Source organism: Ciconia boyciana, chromosome 6 (assembly GCF_034638445.1).
Source record: "Ciconia boyciana chromosome 6, ASM3463844v1, whole genome shotgun sequence".
In the NCBI taxonomy this organism is placed as follows: Eukaryota; Metazoa; Chordata; class Aves; order Ciconiiformes; family Ciconiidae; genus Ciconia; species Ciconia boyciana.
In genome coordinates, this window is record NC_132939.1 from 5,159,846 (window position 1) to 5,181,420 (window position 21,575).

Here is a 21,575-nt window from a genome sequence, read left to right on the forward strand (position 1 = left end):
TGTATAAAAAGTGGGAGGGAGGAAGGGGGTGAAAGAAGGATAATGAACCAGAGGACGTGACTGATGTATTAAAACCTTTAGGAGGAAAAAGGAAGTTGAGTTGACTGGAGAAAATTATTTTGACTAAGGAAAAATCTTTGCTTGTTAAAATCTTCTTAAATGTTAGTTTCATTTCTTAATGTCCAATCTTCCACTTGGGAGCCAACAATAAGTATTAGCATATAAGTCTTTAATTCCAACCTTAGGTGAGAAACTAAATTTTTTAAGCCAAAAGTTGGAAATCTGGCTTTGGGCACCATGGTTAAACACGCCTTGAATGCCTGATTTCTGTTTGAAGGAAAGACTACTCTCTCATGTTACGAAGCAGGATTTGTCCTTCTGATCTATTTAGTTATTGTAGCCTTCTCTACAGTGATCTCCAGATTCTTAGTCTTTTTAAAACACAGAATTGTTGGGTTTTAATAGCGAGGGGTTTCTTTTCCCTGTGATAAAAACACAGCAACTCAGCTATGTGGATGACAAACATTCCATCTCCATGCTTGGATAAACTCCATCAAAAGCACATTATCTCCCACTTCTGTGGCCAGCTGTCTAATTGTATTTGTTGTAGCCACTCACTGTTGGAACATGATACTAGTGAAGAGCAAGAATGATAAATTACTCACTGTAGGTGATAGCGGTGATGATAATTTTTAATTTCCTTGTTCCTAAGTGGATTGGTAAGGTTGCCTTTATGAGTTCTCATAAGGAGTCGAGCAGTCTCATTTGTTTTATCCTGTTAAAATGCTGCATGTACAGCCAGCCATTTTCTTTAGAAAAAAGCCTTAGTATTCAGATATATTTGAATTAAAATTTAGACTCCTCTTCCCATTTCAGCTAAGGGCTCTAAGTGGAAGAGTATAAATATTATGTACTAATATTCATCTATTACATATGTTAAAGCTTTTTGTGATCTTAATATATTTGGTACATGTTACATGAATAAATGGGGGAAAAAATAGACTCAAAATAATTTATCTGGGAGGGAAGAATAGTATGTTGAAGACAAGTGAATCTTACTGGGAGGATGTGCTTCATTTACAGGGGGTTTTTTTGTATGTTTGCATGAACACCTTAGAAACCCTCAGTGATGGATTAAGACCTTAAGCTACTTTACATGAACTCTTCATCATAACCTGGGTTTGACAAAATCAGGTAGAATTTAGTGGCCGCTATTGTAATTTCAGGAATATTTTATTCCTAGTTGAGTGAACTCTTTGTTGACCTTTATAGGATGATGCTTTGGAGTCTCAGTAATGTACATCTGTTCCTAAATATTTCCTTAGTTCTTTATTTAACCTTCTTAGTTCCCTGGGTAAATATGGAGACTTTGTTCTGGGGTTGGAGTTTTTGTCCTCATAGCTCTGCTTTTCTCCTGGCAATTTATTTGGGAACAGGAAGAATAATATTTCTGCAGTGTTTCCTAATATTTAATATCCTTTGAGGCTAGAGCATGTGTCAGGCTAGAGTTGCAGTTATTTATTACCAGTTTAGAAGTCATTATTTTTGTTTTCCTCTTTCATGGTATTCAAGAGACTGGCACTTGAAAGATTCTTCCAGAGAAGGCTTAAGTTCTTGCTGATTATTCGTTGGTGACGTTGTAAATGAGCTGTCAAAGGTGGAGCAAAAAGATGAGGAAAACTGCAATGGAAGAAATAACTGTTATCGTTATGCGTTTAAAAAAAAAAACAAACCAAAAACAAAGCACCACCAACAAACAAACAAACAAAACCCCACCAAAAAACCCCTAGGCAGTAGTTGTAAAACATCATCTAGAATTTATGGGGGTGTTATTAGCTTGTTCCTTTTGTTTAGTTTGACTTCTTGTAAAAAAGATGCCACCTTTAATAAAAATCTGGCCAGCCCTATATTCCATTTTAATATGCTTGTGTCTGTGATTACCTCTAGGATGCTACTTGTGATTTTTTTTTTCCTTATATTTTACTGCTTAGCTGCATGTCTTAAATTTTACAACAAGAAGGCAGGACTTAATCTTCTTTCAAGCTGTAAACATTGGAAATGTCTGTCTTTGTAGTATTGCATATTTAATAGAAGTTTGTGATTGACTGTTATAGCTACTGCAATTTGTGGTAGCATTCAAAAGTGAAATGAAAGGAAAATGTTTTGAACTTCACTTTTACAGAATTATTTCACTGAAATGTACTTAAATATAAGAGATACGTGTTGTGCATTGCAGCATAAAACCACCAAGTAAAGAATAAAAAAAAAAGTTAAGGTGTAAGAGAAGATATAAATTCCTAAAAAGAAGATAGTAACCAAAATCACAATTTTATAGCTAGTTTTGTATTACCAGGTATATCAACTTTGATTTGTATAGGTTTTTAGATTTGTGAGATTTTGTTTTTAAATATACAGGACTCTAGTGATTGTAGATAAAATTGTATAAAGCATCATCTGTGTGTACTTTACTTCTGACTTTTTTTTTTCTTTTCCCAAGACATTAATGTAGGATACCAGGTCATTTCTGTAGTGGTGCAAGGCTTACACTAATATACCTTAAGGGTGGTAGGTTGTTTTGGTTTAGGTTTTTTTAGCACTTGCATTTGGGACTATTGAAATAGGCTTCTGTAATGCAGTCAGAGATTTTAGGTTTTCATAGCTCTTTCAAGGAAGACTTCCTACTGCTTCATGTAGAAGCAGAAATTCTAATGTTTTATGTAAAGCTTTTCACAAAACGTTGAGAGGAGAAATAACTAGAACTCTCTTGCAGCTTTGAATCCTCCAGTACTTTGCCAGTGACATAAGATCATAGAATCATTTAGGTTGGAAAAGACCTTTGAGCTCATTGAGTCCAACCGTAAACCTAGTACTGCAAAGTCCACCACTACACCATGTCCCTAAGCACCTCATCCAAACGTCTTTTAAGTACCTCCAGCGATGGTGACTCCACCACCTCTCTGGGCAGCCTGTGCCAATGCTTGATAAACCTTTTGGTGAAGAAATTTTTCCTAATATCCAATCTAAACCTCCCCTCGCGCAACTTGAGGCCATTTCCTCTCGTCCTGTCACTTGTTACCTGGGAGAAGAGACCGACCCCCACCTCTCTACAGCCTCCTTTCAGGTAGTTGTAGAGAGGGATAAGGTCTCCCCTCAGCCTCCTTTTCTCCAGGCTAAACAACCCCAGCTCCCTCAGCCGCTCCCCATCAGCCTTGTGCTCCAGACCCTTCCCCAGCTTCGTTGCCCTTCTCTGGACATGCTCCAGCCCCTCAATGTCTCTCTTGTAGTGAGGGGCCCAAAACTGAACACAGCATTCGAGGTGGCCTCACCAGTGCCGAGTACAGGGACATGATCACTTCCCTACTCCTGCTGGCCATGCTATTCCTGATACAAGCCAGGATGCCGTTGGCTTTCTTGGCCACCTGGGCACACTGCTGGCTCATGTTCATCTGGCTGTCAGCCAACACCCCGAGGTCCTTTTCTGCCGAGCAGCTTTCCAGCCACTCTTCCCCAAACCTGTAGCATTGCATGGGGTTGCTGTGGCCCAAGTGCAGGACCTTGCACTTGGCCTTGTTGAACCCCATACAATTGGCCCCGGCCCATGGATCCAGCCTGTCTAGATCCCTCTGCAGAGCCTTCCTCCCCTTGAGCAGATCAACACTCCCTCCCAACTTGGTGTCATCTGCGAACTTACTGAGGGTGCACTCGATCCCCTCATCCAGATCATTGATAAAGACATTAAACAGGACTGGCCCCAACACCGAGCCTTGGGGGACACCACTTGTGACCGGCTGCCAACTGGATTTAACTCCGTTCACCACCACTCTTTGGGCCCAGCCACCCAGCCAGTTCTTTACCCAGCGAAGAGTATGCCCATCCAAGCCATGAGCAGGCAGTTTCTCCAGGAGAATGCTGTGGGGAACAGTGTCAAAGGCTTTACTAAAGCCTTTTATATGGCAAAGAAAACTTTCTTTCTGTATTAAAGATGCAGTGTCATTGACCGATTTTTTTGAAAAAGTAAGTGTTTTGCTGCTCCTAGAATAGCTGAATTTTTTGAACATACAAAGATTTATAAAACTGAGCTGTAACTAAAAAAGCTACACTCTGGATTTAAAATGTTGTGGTAGGAATTAATTGTTAACAGTTGTATTTAATTCTGTGCTGGATGAATAAAACAAGATCATCATAGTAAGGATACAATGGTCTGTTCTTTGAATTCCTAGATTGCTTAAAGCAAAGCTCCGGTGGTTGTAAGAAGCTGTCAACTTCTTTTCTGGTATGAAAAAATCATTAAATTGGGTGTGAAGAACAAGGTTCCTCTTTGACTATAGGCCCACCCACTCTTTAGACTAAGGTTTTCTAGATTAACTGCAAATTTGAGGCTTCCCTTTCTCTTGGATTGGTTCCTTGCTTGCTTGCTTTCTACGAAAAAGGTCTTAGAGCTATGCTGAGATCCTGCATGCCCTGCCTGTATTTTAGCATAGAAGCAGCCCAGCCTATTTCTGTTGCTAAAACTTTTAATTGAATGATCAGTTTCAGACGCAGATGTATTGGAATGGGTGGTATGAATTGCTAAAGGCAATAGAGAAAACAGTATCAGTAGCTAACTACTTACCAGTTTAAACTTTAATATAGGCCTGGGACCATCTCAGCCTTGAAACTCATTGTGACTGTCCTTACTGATTGCTTTTCTTGTTCTACAAAATCATCTGGCAGGTTTTAGGAAGGCCAGGTCTGCTGGTTTTAATGATTCTGTAGGTATCTATGTAGCTGGCTTGAGATCCCTTAGGCCTGAGGCAGATCAAATATGACAAAACAGCTCAAAAGCAGAAAGATCTCGAAAAGGCAACAGTATACATAAAAATTTAAGCATAGCATAGTGTTTGGATGGGCATATAAATGTACATATGCTATAGAGGACCATACAGGAAAAACTCTTTTCTTGAGAAGAGCTGGTGAATTTAGTAATTCCTATAGCGCATCTGTTCAGAAATAAAACTGAATTTACTTCATGAAAATAATGTATAATTTGGATAAATTGAATGCCTTTTGAAGTGCTAAGTTATTGTCAAGGGAACATGTGCAATCTAGCACATGAAATCTTCTGCGTGGAATCAAGAAGAGGAAGGGAAGAAGGTAGTTAATTCAGGCTGGAGTTACTAGGAGGCTTTAGGGTAGACTTGACCTTACGTTTATTACCTAGGTATATGCAAATAACCGTATTCCTGTTGAATAGCACATTTAAACTTTTGTTTTGGTTTCTTGTTTTACAGGGTAAACCACAGGCTGTGTGCATCAAAGTGGGATATATTTAATCTGTGCATTTTCACTTTCTGTATTTGCTCAACTGTAATTGGCTTGCAGAATAGCCACCATAGTGAATATTAAACAAATTTTTCAGCTGGTCAGTAACTGCTGGGTTTGGTATTAGACTTTTTGTTTTCCCAAAGATTTAAAATACGAGGGGAGAGATTTCTATCTGGAGATTAAATGCAGAGTTGGTAAATGATGGCAGGTTGCCTAAAAATGTTTACTAAAAACAAATTACATAGTTGTAACCAATTTCACGAAGAAAAATCATCAAACCGTGTGTGTGTTTTTTTAGTTGGCTCAGAAACAGTTTGAAAATGTATTAATACAGATACGTACTAGATTTCTGAACTGCAATATGTGCTTTTACAGTTGGTTTTCAAAACAGCATTCAAACTTTCTCCTGTATGTATTTAACTTTAAGCATATAACTTCTGTTTAGCTATGCAGGACTGGGGTTGCCTGTTGACGCAGCTCACCAGAGTGTGTGTTTTGGTTTTGACGTGCCCCCCTGCCCAGTTTTAACTGACCAAATTTTGAGGAATTTTGGGGAACGCCTGAAGCTGTTCACAGGAACTTATCCTTAGGGACTTGAGGAATTTATTTAATTAGAATATTTTTCTATATTTTTTTCTTTTGGCTCAACAATTATTTCAGTATCAATATTGAAGGGCATATATCCATTTTAGAACGTAACAAAAAGAATTTAATGGATCAATGTAGAACTCTTGTTCTCTGTAATCCCTTGAACTCTGTAGTCCTTGGAGCTCTGCATAAGGTGGTCTTTCTGATGTGTAATAATTACTGTTACTACCTCTTGATCTAGGTAGTCAAAGTAAATGTTTCTGGTTGTTTCAGTTAGGGAAAGCATTGGTACTGTAAGGAATAAGGTGGTTATTTATCCTAGTCATTTACAGAAGGTGTACACCTTCTGTAAAATCCTGTTTCCCTGAGCATGGGAGGCAGCAAATTACAGGGGACAATTTCTTTGCTTGTAACTGCAGTTTCTTTTCAGCCCAAACTTGATCCCCAAAAAAATGCTAATCTGGGGACATTTTCTCAGGGTAGAAAGGTTACTTCTTGCTACCAAGTGTGTAGATAATTGCATCCACCTTAGCTATGGTATGTCTGCTTGGAGCTTTTAGCTTTCTGGTCCAAAACGTAGCTTGTCTCACTTTCTCTGGAAGCCAATTTTTTTTCCCCTCAATTCTTAATGTGTTTTTGTTTCCTTCTTTTCCTTTCTCCAGCAATCATATCCGAGGTCTTATTTGTAAGCATATCAACAGAATTGACCTGATGATTGAAAAATATTTTTATGACTTAGCAGATCTCTGACTAATGTCCAGAAAAGATTGTGCATCAATAAAAGTAGTCTGATGGGTCAATAAAGCTTTGTCAAAACCTTCTCAATCTTTACTCAAAAAGGCATCTTAGAGACAAGGCTGTAATTCACTTGGGAATGAGATTCTCAGCATTGAGTGATAGGACTTTACTTAAGGAATGGAAGAGTCACTGTTTCCAACATCTGGTGCTCATTTGTCACCAAGGTCCCTCAGTGCCTCCTTGGTTCATTTTTTTTAAGAATATTTGCCCACATGGGGATTTGGAACTTGCCAGGCTTCTCTGGAGTGCCCTTAGTTGAAAAGCTACCACAGGTGCTTTAACTTAGGCTTACTTGCTTTAACACATTGTATTCTCCAGCATGTTGGTGAAATCTGTTCTGGATTTAGACTAGAGAGGAAAAATACCAGAATGATTTAACTATCATTCAAATTGCATATTTCATAGTGATAAAACCCTATGCCGTTCAGTTTGATACCTTAATTTTGTAAGCATGTTTGATTTTTTTTTTTTACCTTCACCATCTATCCCTGAGTCAATATGAAGGGCATGCTACAGAACTTGTCCTTTGTAAGTATTCAGAACAACCAGTTTCCTAGAGTTAGAGTAGGAGAAAAACACTGGTGCCGTGAGAGGAAGGTTATAGTCAGTCGTTTGCAGTGAGTTTTCATGCAACGGGCTTGCCACCCTGGAATTGGTACGTATCTTGTTTGAATGTGCTATAGCTGTTGTGGGGAGAATCCCTTCCTGCTGTCACAGGGATAGAGTCCCCAGCTGCTGTAGTTGAAGTTACTCAAAAGCTCTATTCTGGGTCAGTTCTTCAGGGTGACATACAATAGGAAAGCATAACTGCCTTGGGCCCACGGTCTGATTTGCTTCAGCCTTTTCGTATGAGACAGCAGAAAGCAAATAAAGGTGAGCATGGACGGGATTTCAGAGGTGCAGCTGTGGAGTGGATGGTCTTTTATTAGCATCTCCCAGTCTTTGAATTCTTTGAATTTGTGGGACTGTCGCAAGGCTTTTTTTTGTTAAAAAAACAGGCCAGTATTAAAAGACTGTGTAACTAATAGTGTCGGTATACTGTTTTGTGTGCGGACATTTTGTATTTCTTTTCCTCTTCAAGCTGGAAGAAAAGTCCCACTAATGAATTATGCACTGAAGAGAGAGGCTCTTTGAGGTTAGGAGTAGGGTGGCAGGAGGGACAGAAGTGGTGTGCTGAGGAATCCTATGGAGAGTTACTATTAGAAACTTAACCGCTGAAAAGGCCAGCATGAGGCATTTGTGAATCTTTTTCCTTCTCTGTGTGTGTCGTAGAGGAAGAAAAAATATTCCCTGCCTGGTTATGCTCTGCCTCTGTTCACAGGGAGCTTTTCTGGAAAACGATGTTAAGCTCCGCAAAGAGCGAACAAGCCATGCAGAATCCCTCGTACTGCGTGTGCATTTACTGAGGGTCGTGGGAGCCATAGAGGACAAGGACTGAATTTTATGCTTGTGGGTTTGCACATCTGAAAGGCTGTTTTCTCATATGTAATTCTAGTTGCAGTTAGGGTGTGCAGGTTATTTCGGAAACTCAGGCTGAAATTCAATATGTAGTAAAGTGCAGTTATAGTGGGCTGAATATTCTCAGGTAGAACAAAGGAGTTGTGATGACAGCTTATTTTTTGGTTTAGGATTTCTAGTGTGCTTGAAGGCATAAATCTAAGGTTGTTCCTGTTAGTAAAGGCTTGAAAAAGAGTAGAAATCCCAATAAACGTGTATGTTAATGATAGACTTTTTCTTGAGTGTCACTTTTATTCCTTTATCATATTTGCATTTTCCTCTTTTTTTTATAGGCAGTTGCTGGTTATTTTGATATATTTTTTGAGAAGAACTGTCACAACAAGGTGAGTATTTGGGGTTATGCATTTAAAAAATGTCTTTGAGAGATAAGTCTGGGTTTGTACTTTATTCTGCCTCAAGGTGTTTGGCAGTGAGTCTGTTTTGCTGTAGCAAACACTTCATGTGCATGTGTGTTTGGTAATTGATTGATGTAGTGTGATATCAAAAATGTTGTTCTTAATCAAACTCTTGAACTCTTCCGTTGCAGGTCTTGTTTTCAACTGGTCCCCAGTGTACTAAAACACACTGGAAACAGACAGTTTTTCTCCTGGAGAAACCAATTCCTGTAGAAGCAGGTATATTTAAATTCAGTTATGGTGCAACGATGGTTGTGTTACACTGCTGTTATGATTAAATTTAATCCTTAAGTACTTTAAGAATGACGTAAGTGTTAAAAAGAACTAGTAAATAAATCTTTCAGATGCTGTTAAAGAATTTTTTTTTTCTAAGCAAAGTACTGGGAAATATCTATCTATATTCTACAAAATTCATGTAAAAATACATATAAAGGTCTCCACATATATATGGAAGTAGGCATATGCCTTATACTTAGCTCCGTACTGTAATTTTGATGAGAACTTGTATATCAAAACATTTCCAAGGCAGAAAAATGTAAGACCAGAACACTGCTATTAATGTTCTTTTAATTTTAAAATTACTAGTGTTCTTAAGTATCATATTTGTCAGGTGATTGCACCGGATTTTTTGTAGGACTCCTGAACTATACTGTATTTGTTAAATGAATCGTGGGCGTTGTACCTGGCACTGCGGGATTACTCTGTAAATTTAAAACAGTTTCAAAGAACTCACAGCCATGAACCTGATCCGCTGAAATATAGAAGATGTTATTTAGATACACTGTAAATTTTTATAAAATGGATAGTACCGTAATATGTTTCAAGTTGAATTTGATGCAAGTAAAAAGGCTTTTGTCGACATCAGGGATAACCCAAAATTCAGGTGATAAATTGGTGAAGTAAGGTTTTGAAGCCTAAAGTGATGCTTGTTAGTGATTTTAATTGGTTCTGTTTGCTAAGTCTTTAAAATACATTTCTATGCAAGTAGTCAAATATTCCTTGCTTTATAGACACAGAAATATGTCTGACTGTCACAGGATAGTCATGCAAGAGGATGGACATAGAACAGGGCAAGAATTTTAAGTCTTGCCCTCTTATTCCTGTAGAACTGCACTTTCTTTCAGAATCTCCTAGGTTTTTTATAATCAAAGGAAATGGAAATAGTTATATTTTTATACTTTTTTATTGGTTTTTATTTTTGTCCGCTTAACCACTAGATACTTACCACTGTTGAACTCTTACCCAATGGTAAATTAGTTGTCTTTGAGGGCCATTTTTCTTTACAGACTAGCAGGACCAAAGGAGGAACCTCAGAATGGGGCTCATTTCTGCTGGCCGGTTAATAAACTCATGGTGATACATGGCCCCGACCTGAACAGTTTATAAATAGACCAGACACATGTGGGGAAAGCGCACAAAAACTTAAGTGGATGCTGCAAAAGAAACTGAGGTCAAGAGGCTTAGAGATGCTATAGAGAAGTATTGATGTAGATGGAATATTGTCTCTCTTAACAGACCTAATTATGAATGTCAATGGTGAAAGCAGCATCTGCGCTCAATTAAACAGCTTTTGCAGTTCCCTCTTCCAGCTGTCAGCCATGACAACTTTTTACCAGGAGCTCCTTTCCTAAAGGCACTATGCTCTATGTTAGCTGACAAATCATTTCTCTTTCATGCTTTGACTTTGTATTCTTAAATAATTTTTATTTGCATATTCTTAGGTCCTGTCACTTCTTGGGATGCACATATGCATTGGTGCATTTGTACTGGGCTTGTGTTCTGTTCAGTTTCTCTTCCTAGACAAGGCTGGCTAAGGTCGCCTTGCTGCAACTCATTAAATTTCAATGTCATAGAGTGTGAAGTGAAATTTTAAGTGCGATGACATTTGTTAGAATACGCACATTATTTAATATTACATAGATCATTTGACATTTACCAAATGTGTGAAATTACTGGGAGGTGTGTCTGGCTCTAGAATTCTAGTCTAGGTATGGTGACTTTCTGAAGACAACTGCAGAAACAGTGTGCTTTGAAGCAGTGAACGCAACCTAGTTGACCTTCAAGATCACTTTTGCCGTAAATCCTTCCTTTCTCTTTATTAGCTCATATTTCTTAAAATTATTCCCATAACAAATCTGGTTACAGCTACGCTTCTCTTTTCTTTCTACCTGTCTCCTTCTCTTCATAATTATTTAAGTTCCCCTTTACTTTCCCTTTACCCATTCTGTCTGTTTTTATATCTTATATAAAATTACCACTTTAATCTAGGATTCTCTGCCTGTTATTTCTAGTGTTAGAGAAGGTTCTGAGAGAAACTTCTGATGCAATTTCCTTTTCCCTTGTAATCCCAGTTTTAATTTCTGTGGGATATTTGTTGTTCATGGATGACATAAGCCCATCAGGGCAGAAGGTGTTTCCTGATACTTATGTAGTAATGTTGCTTAATTTAGGTGAATTTTTTTTTTTAAAAAACCATTCTCTCGGACTTTGATCCTTCTCCTTCATTGTTCCAAAAGTCTTTTTTCCTCAAGACATGTTACTATAAGTACAGATTTCCCTGTCTACCATTTTTTCATATTGGTTTTATTTTCCTTTCAAAAATAGTGACTTAAATATTCATCTCGGTAATTTGTGGTTAACCATACTCCTTGATTTCTTCAGTCTTTCACTTTGTTTTACCAGCTAAACAAACTGCTCAAACTTCTTTTGCAGTATATGTAAAGTTGCACTTCCAGCTACTTCTCATCTGTCACTTGTCAATGAATGATCACTGCTCATCACCATTTTACCATGCGTTGTCTGCCTGGCATGTTGGACTGAACTCCACTCCAAGTGTACTTAGCCTTGGGGGAAATTTTTTTGTCTTCAAAGGCACTTTTCTCAATGCAAGTTAACTGAAGAAAAAAGTAACTGTATTAGATTAAACACATTTGCATCATTTGAAGGTTTCAGCCTTTATGTCCCTCCCTGCGTTTACCAATATTCATCAATTCTCTGTATAAATTCTTAGAATAAGAAATGTGGGTATGGCACTGGGAGACACAACAAAGATGACCCACTTGTGACTAAATGTATTGTTTGAGTCAGGACAAGCTCTTTTCTTAGTAAATATTGGAAAATAAATGGAAATGATACGATTTGAGTCTTGCGATAATCTGACCAGTGTACCCATGGTGGCATTTGCTTTCAGTATCTTAGTAGGTTGTGAAAGAGGAATTTGGTGGTATAAAATGCATTTACAATGTTTTCCTGTTTTGAAAGCATGTTTCAGACAGGGTGGTGTTTTGTTGTTTGGTTGTGTGGCTTTTTTTCCCCAGTAAAGAAAAATGATTCCCTCAGATTTCTAATTCTGAGTGAAATAGTAAGGCTGATTTAAAGTCTCTATCAGATGCTTTATAGCTTTTGGGGATATGCCTGAAGTGGTTATAAAGCACTGATTGTATTTGGATTAGCTTCGTGAAAGAGGTTGAGCTTACAGGTATCTGAACCTGTTGGGTATTTAACAGGAAAAGACTGCTTTATGCCATGGCAAAATTGTTTTGTTCTGCAGTGTGAACTAGCTAATTTTCTCAGTGGTTTGATGCCAGGTTATTTGTTGTAAAAATAGATCTATTTTCTCAGCCATAAAAAACACTGAATGTTTTAATCTTTAACGCTACCAGAATCAAGCCATTACAACCCAAAGGATGGGGCTTGCAACTAATCCTCCCTCCTTTGCTGTTCCTGCCGCAGCCTGTGTTAGGTGTGCAATGTTTGTAAATTCTCTGAGGTGAAATGGGAGAGGTTTAATCTAGGTCCAAAGATCTGGAGAGTGAGGCAATAAAAGTTACAGCTAATTAATACTTCTGATTTGCCACTGAATTTCAGCTTGATACCTAACTATGGTAGATAGCTTTGTTACACTTAAGTAATAAAAACAGTTACAGTTAATTAATACTTCTGATTTGCCACTGAATTTCAGCTTGATACCTAACTATGGTAGATAGTTTTGTATGTAGTTTTAATGGATAATTTCTGTTGATTTGGTTTAGATTTAATGTGTGAGTGGGGGAGAGTCTCTTACTACTCATGTATTCTGCAAAGCTAGTTTTCCTCCTCGCAGACTGTGACGAGAGACTTGAAGCTGATGTACAATGAAGTAAAACAAAATAGCGTCAGCATGTCGGATATGCTTTAACTGCTTAGCATGCAGTAAAATTGAAGAAACTGGAGAAAGAAGCCAGGTGATATTTTATTGCCAGAAAAACTGGGGTTTTCTCAGACAAAAGACTATTGTATTGTGGACTCCCTACAGAGTACAAGGCTTCACTTAGCAGCCCTTTTCATAGCTTGGAAATGTCTTTATTTTGAAAATTGAAATTGAGATGCCAAAGCAGTATCTTTTTCTTGTTAATGGTCCAAACATGAGTCTTTTCCTTTCATTGAAATATTCCTGCTAAGTTTCATAAACAAAAAATTATATACAGAATATCATTCTCATTTGGTTGTTTCAAGCATTTACTAAATAAATAAAATGTTTACAAAAGTTATTTTAAAGGCCCCACAGAATCTTTTCAGTAACAGTGCATTAAGTTAAAACCCAGATCTGTATGCAAGCAAATTCTGTTAGCAATAAAACAGCATATTGTCAGCATTTTGTGTTCTTCATAGTGCCTTGCAGTGGAAATAAAACCTTGATTTGTTTTTCTATGGTGCTAAAAGGGGCTAGCACAGCAAAACTGAAGGAGAACTCACATGACTAAGCCCCTCTGAAATCCTTGATTATCTTTAACTCCCCAGTCTCCATAATTGGGTAGCTGTTTGTAAATTTACAAACTGAAAAATGTTAATTTGTCTAGTTAGGGAGAGTTTTCTTAAAAGTAGGAGAACAACACTGGCACAATTAATCTGTCTGAATGTTTTGATCTTATCCTGAAAAAACTTCAATATTGTGCATCCCAGTTGGATAATTTCATCCCTAATTGAGATTTTAGTGTCTGTTTTGCCTGTCTACAGCTGCAACATGGTGTCTATAGAATGCTGTCACTTGTTTACTTACAAGTGATACCTCCAAAAATGATGCTTGCTTTTAAAAATCTAGTAATTGTTAAAACTTGAATTTTGAGGTCAGACTAAATGTTGCGTGTCTTATGCTGTATCTTTTGAAATCTGCTGTTTAAAATCATCCTGCTGACTTTTCAGAAACATCTGGAAGTATGTATTCAGGCACTAAATGGAGAGACTCTCTTCCCACGGCTGTTTGATCTCGTTGAAAGATAATAGAAGTTCTGTATCTAGACAGGAAAACTTGGATGGATTTCTTGTGCCGTTCTGAGTGGCCCCCTTTGCAAGTTCTGCGACTGCAAGGGGATATGGCTCGTACAGCAACAACAATCTGGTTTTCTCAGAACTTTGTCACGAATGTTGAGAGAGAAAGATTGGGACAAGGCTATACAGTTTAGGATCTCTACTACAAAGAGTGGTGAATTGAGACTAGTTCTACGTCAATGAGTTTGGCTACTGCAGCTATACGTTTTGGAGGACCATGTATCTGGCCTTCACAGTTCCCTGTGGCAACTGTTTCTGGTACCTGAGCTATCTTGGGAATCTCGGTCACGTGCACGTTCTCTTAGGCAGCTATACAAGGCTGTCTTACCTTCAACTGGCTGTGTAGACTTCTTTGCCGTGATTACTGCTCAGTACAGAAACTGCTCATTGGATCTCATTGGGTTGGGCATTTAGTGAGAGATGTGGCCAAATGGGAAGGTGGCAGTTTGTGTACAGCTGCAGGTGCCTGCACTTTAAAATGAATGGGAGGATTAAGATTAAGTCATTGAGTTTAAGGGAAGTGCTCTTGGTCCCACCACAAATGATTTCTGTCTTTCATTGTTCTTTTTCATTTTCAGAAGATAGATGGTATATGGAAACTACTTTCTAGCCAACTCTTCCAGGGTAATGCTTTTGAAACTTGCTTTTTTCAGTTGGGTGCTAGACCTCAGTGTTGCATAAGATAGTGTGTTCAGTTAGCCTAAACTGGAGTGGAAAACTAGGTAATGTTTAAATTGTCAGCCTCGAGAGGACAACCTTACCGTGAAAAGCAGTGTCAAAGCTTACTGTTGTGTGACTGTGAAGGCACATGTGACTACCACTTAGACACTTGTGGCTATTGCATTGTAGGGGATTTGTAAAGATACTTCTCACCAGGTAGTTAAGGTGTCTTTAGCCCAAATCCACTGCAGTTTTCTAGCAGCTGTCTTTGAAACAATTCCAGTGAGATCTTTTGTAAGGTTCTTTAAATTTTAATGGGGGTCAGAATACAGAATGCTTTGAGTACCATATTCTTATTTGTCTCACTGTTAGCTTCATAAAGCTCTTCCGCAGGAAGAAAAGAAAGAAACCTGAAAGATCTTGATTGCTGGCTACCTTCAGTAAATCTTTCAATCTTTTTCATAATCAAAGAAGGAGGGGACACCAAGTTGTATTGAAAGGCAGGGTAGTTCTTCACATTACAAGTTCCTTGCCCTGGGTCATTTTGAGCTTTAAGTAGATGTTATGGATATGTATGCAGGAGACTGCATGGAATCTTTGGGTTCAGTCAAATTCTTTCGGATAAATCAAGTTATAGACGGAAAAAATATGGTTTGTTGGCCTAAACACTCTTAGCGATAGGGCTCTTGCACTGAGAGCTGTCTTGGCTCACAGACTGCAGGCTTGCCCGATGTATGATTGTATTGCACAAATATAAGTGGAAGATAGGGTTGCTTACAGTTTCACTGATGGTAAAAGTCTAAACCAAAATGAACTATTTTGAGTGTTCAGAGCACATCTATAGGGCGTACTGTAGAGTGTGTAATCAGATGGGTATTATTTGGCAGTGGGTCAGTATGGACATAGGGATGCACTTTTTCCTGTGCTAGCAAGCTTGTGCAGCACTTCTGCTGAATTCTTTTGTTGTTGGTGGTTTTTTTTCTTTCTTTTTGGGGACAATTTCAGGGCTCCCCGAGGGCTAATAAAAATGCAGGAAGGGGATAGTAATGGATTCAGTTTTGTCCTAATCAAACTGCAATGGCACTGTGTGGTTTACTTGCATTCAACTGAGCGTGATAAGAGCAAGGAGATGCAGCTGAGTCCCAGAGACAGCTTCCTCCGGGCAGCTCATAGGACAGCAGAATGGTGAAAAAACATCAGTCATTTTCTATCTACATGACATTGATTAATTGTTCCGAACTGCCTTTCTGTTACTTGCTTGCACTGCTGCTGTTTGCTTGGGCCCTGGGAAAAGACTGTTTAGAAAGGCGGATTTAATGTGGTTACTGCATAAGAAATAGCGGAGAAAAATGGAATGCTTTGTTTCATTAACCGCCTTTACAAACAGAATCTGAGGGTTCTGTTCTATGAAGTCAGCTATAATTTATGAAATTATATTTAGATTTTTACCTCATTTATTGTATTACATTGTATTAATGTTTTAGATGGTAAGATTGAAGTATGGATTAATTTAAATCGTGGAATTTTAGTTCTCAGAGGCTCTTAAGTCTACTGAATGTTTTAAAAAAATGTTATTATAGGATGTTAAAATATATCAAATAATTCATTTTGTAGCAGTTCTGAAAATCTGTATGTTCAAACGAGGTTAAACTTCCTAGCTGGAGAGAAGCTATAAAGCCCTTTTTTCTTTACCCTGTCCTTCTACCTGGCAGGTCTATCTCTGTTAAAATAATCTGCGAAACCATTTTCGCACTTTTTCGTGAATTGCAATGTATTATATCAGTCATTTGTGTCCTAATAATAAAGCTGCACAGGAACTGAAGGAGAATCTCCAACTAACTGTTAAACTATGGGAAAAAAAAATCAAAGAATACCTGTATTTCTTGGATCTTTTGTACAGTATTGGTACCACAATCATTCTTGTTGAAAAGCTTTCTTTGATGTTTATACTGCAGCCTTTCACAAAATGTTTTGCATTTATTATTTATAATGTGGATCTCATGTCAGTTTACTGTTTGTGGATACAACTGAGAATTGTGCCAAATGGAGGATTCTCAAATCCTTACAGAATTTGAAACCAGCTTAGTTTTCAAATTGCTATTTGTTTTCATTTTTGCAATAAGAGTATTGAAAAATGCAGCTTTTTAACAGAACATAAATAATGGCTTTTAAAATCACAGTAAGTCATGAGCAGTTGGGAAATACTTTGGATCCAGTGAGATAGAAAAGTAGTAACGGTGGATGTGGCTGGTGAGAGGGATGAAGATGGATGGGGCAAGGGAGGCCTAATGGAAGAGTAGCAGAGAACTTACTGCTGTAGATAGAGATCATGCCCTCCTCTAACGTGTTTAGTAGAATCATCTACTTAGATGTAGTTCTTGTGGTTTTAAAATGATGGTATGAAGTGGCTCAGCAGTGGGCTTCCTAAATATTTACAAATATAACTTAACTTGCAGGTCTTATTAAGGACTGAAAATAAATTGAGATTAGTTTTTTTCTAGTAACTGCAAGCAGCAATCTTTACAAAAGCATAGTTAAATTAAGAGATATCCACTCAGCAAGCTCATTAAAAACAAGACTAAAAGGCCTGTATAGGTAATATTTCCTTGCAATATGAGGCAACAACTGTATTTGTGGATTTTTTTTTCTTCAGATATTAAAATATTCAGTAAGTGTGTAGTTCCCTAAGGAGAAAAAGAATGCAATGTGTATGTTGGTCATCAAGCCAGAGCCAGGCTAGAGGAACAGAATTTATCATTCCAGAGCTTTTGCAATGACATCTAAGTTGCATAAAAGTTTGAGCTGTAACTGACCTTTTGAGTATCTGACTGAAGGCCACCAAAGAAGATATCCCAGTTCTTGTAGTCCCCAGTGTGTTACAGAAGGTGAAGGTCCTCCAGCTTCAAAATTAGTCTCTTGCTGGAGCACGTATTTCACATGCCTTACTTGAAAATGTTAATGCTGTTGTCTTAAAGTTTTACTTAATTTTTTTCTAACATAAATATGGTATTATTTAAAAACTTCACACATTGTCAGATTTAAAAATTAAAAATCCCTTCTACCTCTCTGCAGACCAAGCTGTTGAATTTCACTTGTTTGTAAATAAATAAAATATGAAATACTAACCTGAAGGTATTTGGGTTCAGCTTCTGGGTTGTATCCTGAGCTCTGTTCAAGACTATGGTTTAGTTATTTTTGTGTGTGACAAGTCTGAAATCGTTCCTGTGCTAATCTGAGTTTGAAGCAATCTCTGCACAATGTACACGTAAGTATTTAGGTAGTTCAAAACCCATACAAATCTAGTCATTTCTACTTAAAGGGATGTTGATACCTTCTGACTTAAGGCTTTTAGTCTAGATGCCAAAATTGGGAAGCCATTCTTCACACATACGTACTTGAAATTGCTGTGTATATAAATATTTCAAACACTGACATGTTTACAAAGTAATCTTTTCATACACACCTAAGATTAGTGCATTGTCTTGTGCCTGTATCAACAAAGAAATTTGCATTTGCAAGTCTGCAGTTTGCTTCCGTTTCTTTACCTCTTGACTGTTTTTCTCTTTCCATGAAACTAAAGACTTGAAGCCAAAATCTTCAGGTACTACATTTACAGCCACACCTAATGTTTTTGAAATTTATTAGTCTCTCTCCAGTATTTAGTGGGGGCGGTGTAGCCCAAATGTCAGTTGTATATGGTTTAGGAAAATTTATGAAACTCTACCCCATACCTTTGCTCTTGCAGAGATCTGAGGCTTTTCTTTTTGTTACCATCCTGCTTCCCAGTCAGGCACACAAGTCTGGAAGAATCTTACGGCACTGCCCATGGAATTTGCTGGCTTTTTGTTGGGGCGTGGGATGGGGGAAGCAGATGAAGGCTAGTAAGAAAACTAAATTCTCTTTAGTGTCCTCCTGTACTGCCTTCTCAGTAAATTTGTGCTTAATACTCAAAAATACGAATATTGTTAATTAAAGTAGCTCCTTAAGTAGCTGGAAATAAAGAACCTTGTTGAAAACTTGGTCTCTCAAAACTGCTTTTTAAATAAAGCTTTCAAATAAGCAAATAGTAAACCCTGTGACTAGATGGAATTGGCTATGGATTTCAGTTTGTGTGACTTACACATGATGTATACAAACTTGTAAGTCTTGTCTTAACTTTATATAGCATGAATCAGTTCCTAGAGCTCCTAATATCTGTAAATGTAGTTTTCCGCTATCTCCTCCTTATAAGGATCTTAGATGCAGGGACAAAAGAAGTTAAGAACAGCTGTGCCTATAGAGAAGTGGGTTCATGGTCCCTTCATTTAGTCCTGTGTAAAGTTTCGAAAGGTTGCATAGCTATAAAGGCTTTTCACGTCTTATCCATTGAGTACGTTTGCATGACAATAAAATGGACTGTTAGATCATGAAATTGCGCTTAGATCCCCAAATAATCTCCCATGTTGTGTGTGAAAAGTAAAACATCTCCTCTTGGAGAGCATACACAAGTTCTTAAGCAGGCACAGCAGGTTTACTTTTTCTCCTCAATTATTTCAGAATCTGAAAGTGCTTTTAAAAGCTAGAACAGACCTTTGAATTATGTAAAGAATAAACGTGGAAGAACTTGATGTGCTGTGGAAGTGTAGCTGCTGTTGGGATGGAACCAGGGTTGATCAGTGCAGGCTAGGACAAAATGTTAAACAGAAACATCAAGGCCTGGAATTTCTGTAGGACAAAAGCTTTTACTTAAATTTAGTAACACCAAAAGTGGGAGTTGTGCCTCTCTAGATGTGTCTCAGCTCTTTCCTTCTGTGTCAAAGAGTTCTCTCTGGTTTTAGCTGAAGCACATATATTCCAAGTGTTATGGTCAAGAAAGCCTGATAGTTTGTAAAACAGAACTTGCTATTAATAATGTATTGCCATTAAGTATCGAAGTGCCATGAAGATTTCTGTGTTAATGTTTCCTGCCAGATAAAAACATTACCTAATTGGAGCTTAAATGAAATGCAGTGTGAATACAAATCACGTGGCATATGCAGTAGGACGTGGAATACGTTTTTGTGGTTACTTCGTGTTACTTAAAGTTGATAGTAGTGATGCATTTAAATTAGGGAGCTCAGCAAAGGAATAATGCAATATTAAATTTTGTGGGCCAACAATTTTGCTTTTTTATAGTGTTTTATTACTGCTAACAATTTGCTTACATTTCCATCCATGAAGTATGTTCAAGAATTTAAAGATGTTATATATCAGTTCATGAGAAAACGAGTTGATATTTGAAGCTTGAGGGTGGGCGGAAATAGTACAGTGGCACTTAGTTGCTGTCCAGCTGAGACTTGCATGTGCTTGGAAATGCTAGGTAGTGGTGTGCAGATCCGAGTCAACCAGTGTCGTGGTTTAACCTGGCAGGCAGATAAACACCACACAGCCGTTAGCTCACCCCCCGCAGCGGGATGGGGGAGAGAATCGGAAAAAAGGTAAAACTTCTTGGTTGAGATAAAGACAGTTTAATAGGACAGAAAAGGAAGGGAAAATAATAATGATAAAAGAATATACAGAACAAGTGACGCACAATGCAATTGCTCACCACCCGCTGACCGATGCCCGGCCAGTTCCCGAGCGGTGGCCGCACCCCCCAGGCCAGCTTTCCCCCAGTTTTTTTGTTCAGCATGGTGTCATACAGTATGGAATATCCCTTTGGCCAGTTTGGGTCAGCTGTCTTAGTTGTCCCCTCCCAGCTTCTTGTGCACCTCCAGCCTCCTCGCTGGCAGGGCAGTATGAGAAGCTGAGAAGTCCTTGACTTACTGTAAGCACTGCTCAGCAACAGCTAAAACATCAGTGTGTTATCAACATTATTCTCATGCTAAATCCAAAACACAGCACTATACCAGCTACTAGGAAGAAAATTAACTCTATCCCAGCCGAAACCAGGACAAGCAGATACAAAGAGAGGTTAATGTATCCAAGGAATACAGTTTTTCCCCAATCACAAGTAAAATAATTGGCATATCAGCTTTTTGGGTGGGTCATCTGAGAAGTAAAGCATCAGACATAACTCAGCACCTCACCAGGTTTAACTGCAGTTAGTTTGACTTACATTTGTTAAGACCATTGCTTAGAGCTTTGAAAACATAAAGGAAGCCTTTGTAGACTTGTTTAATTCTGATTAATTGGGAACTGCTTCTCATGCAACATAAGGGTATGTAATGCATCTTTGCTGTTACTGTGCATGATTCAGTAATGTAAGCATGGTAATTTCCTTTTTACTTTTGCAGGAGAGACCCTGAGAGGAAAGATAACAGTCCGCAAAAACAGAAAGGATCCACGGTCCCTCTTCATAATCCTTTCAGTGAAGGACACACAGCAGACCTACAGCCTTCAGTGAAAATTCTGTGCATATAACTTCGGGAACTGTTAGATTTAAATGTTAGATTTAACTGTTGACAACTGTGTCTAAATATGCAAAAATGGTAAACTCTTGGATTTGCGTATGTATACGCACACACAAGAATATAAAAAGTTTACCTGGAGCTGAGAGAGTACTCTTTGGATGCTTTTGCACTGGGCTATGGAGACTGACGACAAAATCAGATTCTGCTGTTTTTCACGTGATGTGGGGAAGGCAAGGAAGATGATTTCGGGTTATGTGAGACTGGTGGGTGAGAAAAATCAGATTAAAGTCTTGCTGTGAGCAACAATAAATATGACGTCTCGATATTGTTTTATTCTCCAATTGGCAAAATCCTTGTGCAATTTTTTTTTTTAGGAAAGAAGCAGCTAAATCATGTGCCAGTGCACCTCAACAGTAGCTGGAAAATCGCAGTCGAAGTAAGTTTGGAATTCCAACTGCAGCATTGCAGCAACAGAGATTTCATTACACTGCTATAAGTAAAAAGTTGTGTCACATTTTAGTTGCATTTATCTAAATAAATGAACCGAGTATGTTATACAATGCAGTTGCCGGTTTCCTTGTTTTCTATGTAATTGGAAATTCTTCTGTCTATCCGATGATGGCTCATTTATATG

The 21,575-nt window shown here is 38.1% G+C and overlaps 1 protein-coding gene across 1 annotated transcript in view; it reads left to right on the forward strand.

Moving 5' to 3' along the window:
• PRMT3 (protein arginine methyltransferase 3) overlaps positions 1–21,251 on the forward strand; it is a 70,515-nt gene extending 49,264 nt beyond the window's left edge. Inside the window, exons 14-16 of the mRNA XM_072864854.1 lie at positions 8,481–8,531; positions 8,735–8,822; positions 20,825–21,251. Coding sequence (XP_072720955.1) covers positions 8,481–8,531; positions 8,735–8,822; positions 20,825–20,934 — 249 coding nt within the window. The 3' untranslated portion in view covers positions 20,935–21,251. The remainder of the gene's footprint in view (positions 1–8,480; positions 8,532–8,734; positions 8,823–20,824) is intronic.
• Positions 21,252–21,575: the final 324 nt, after the last annotated feature.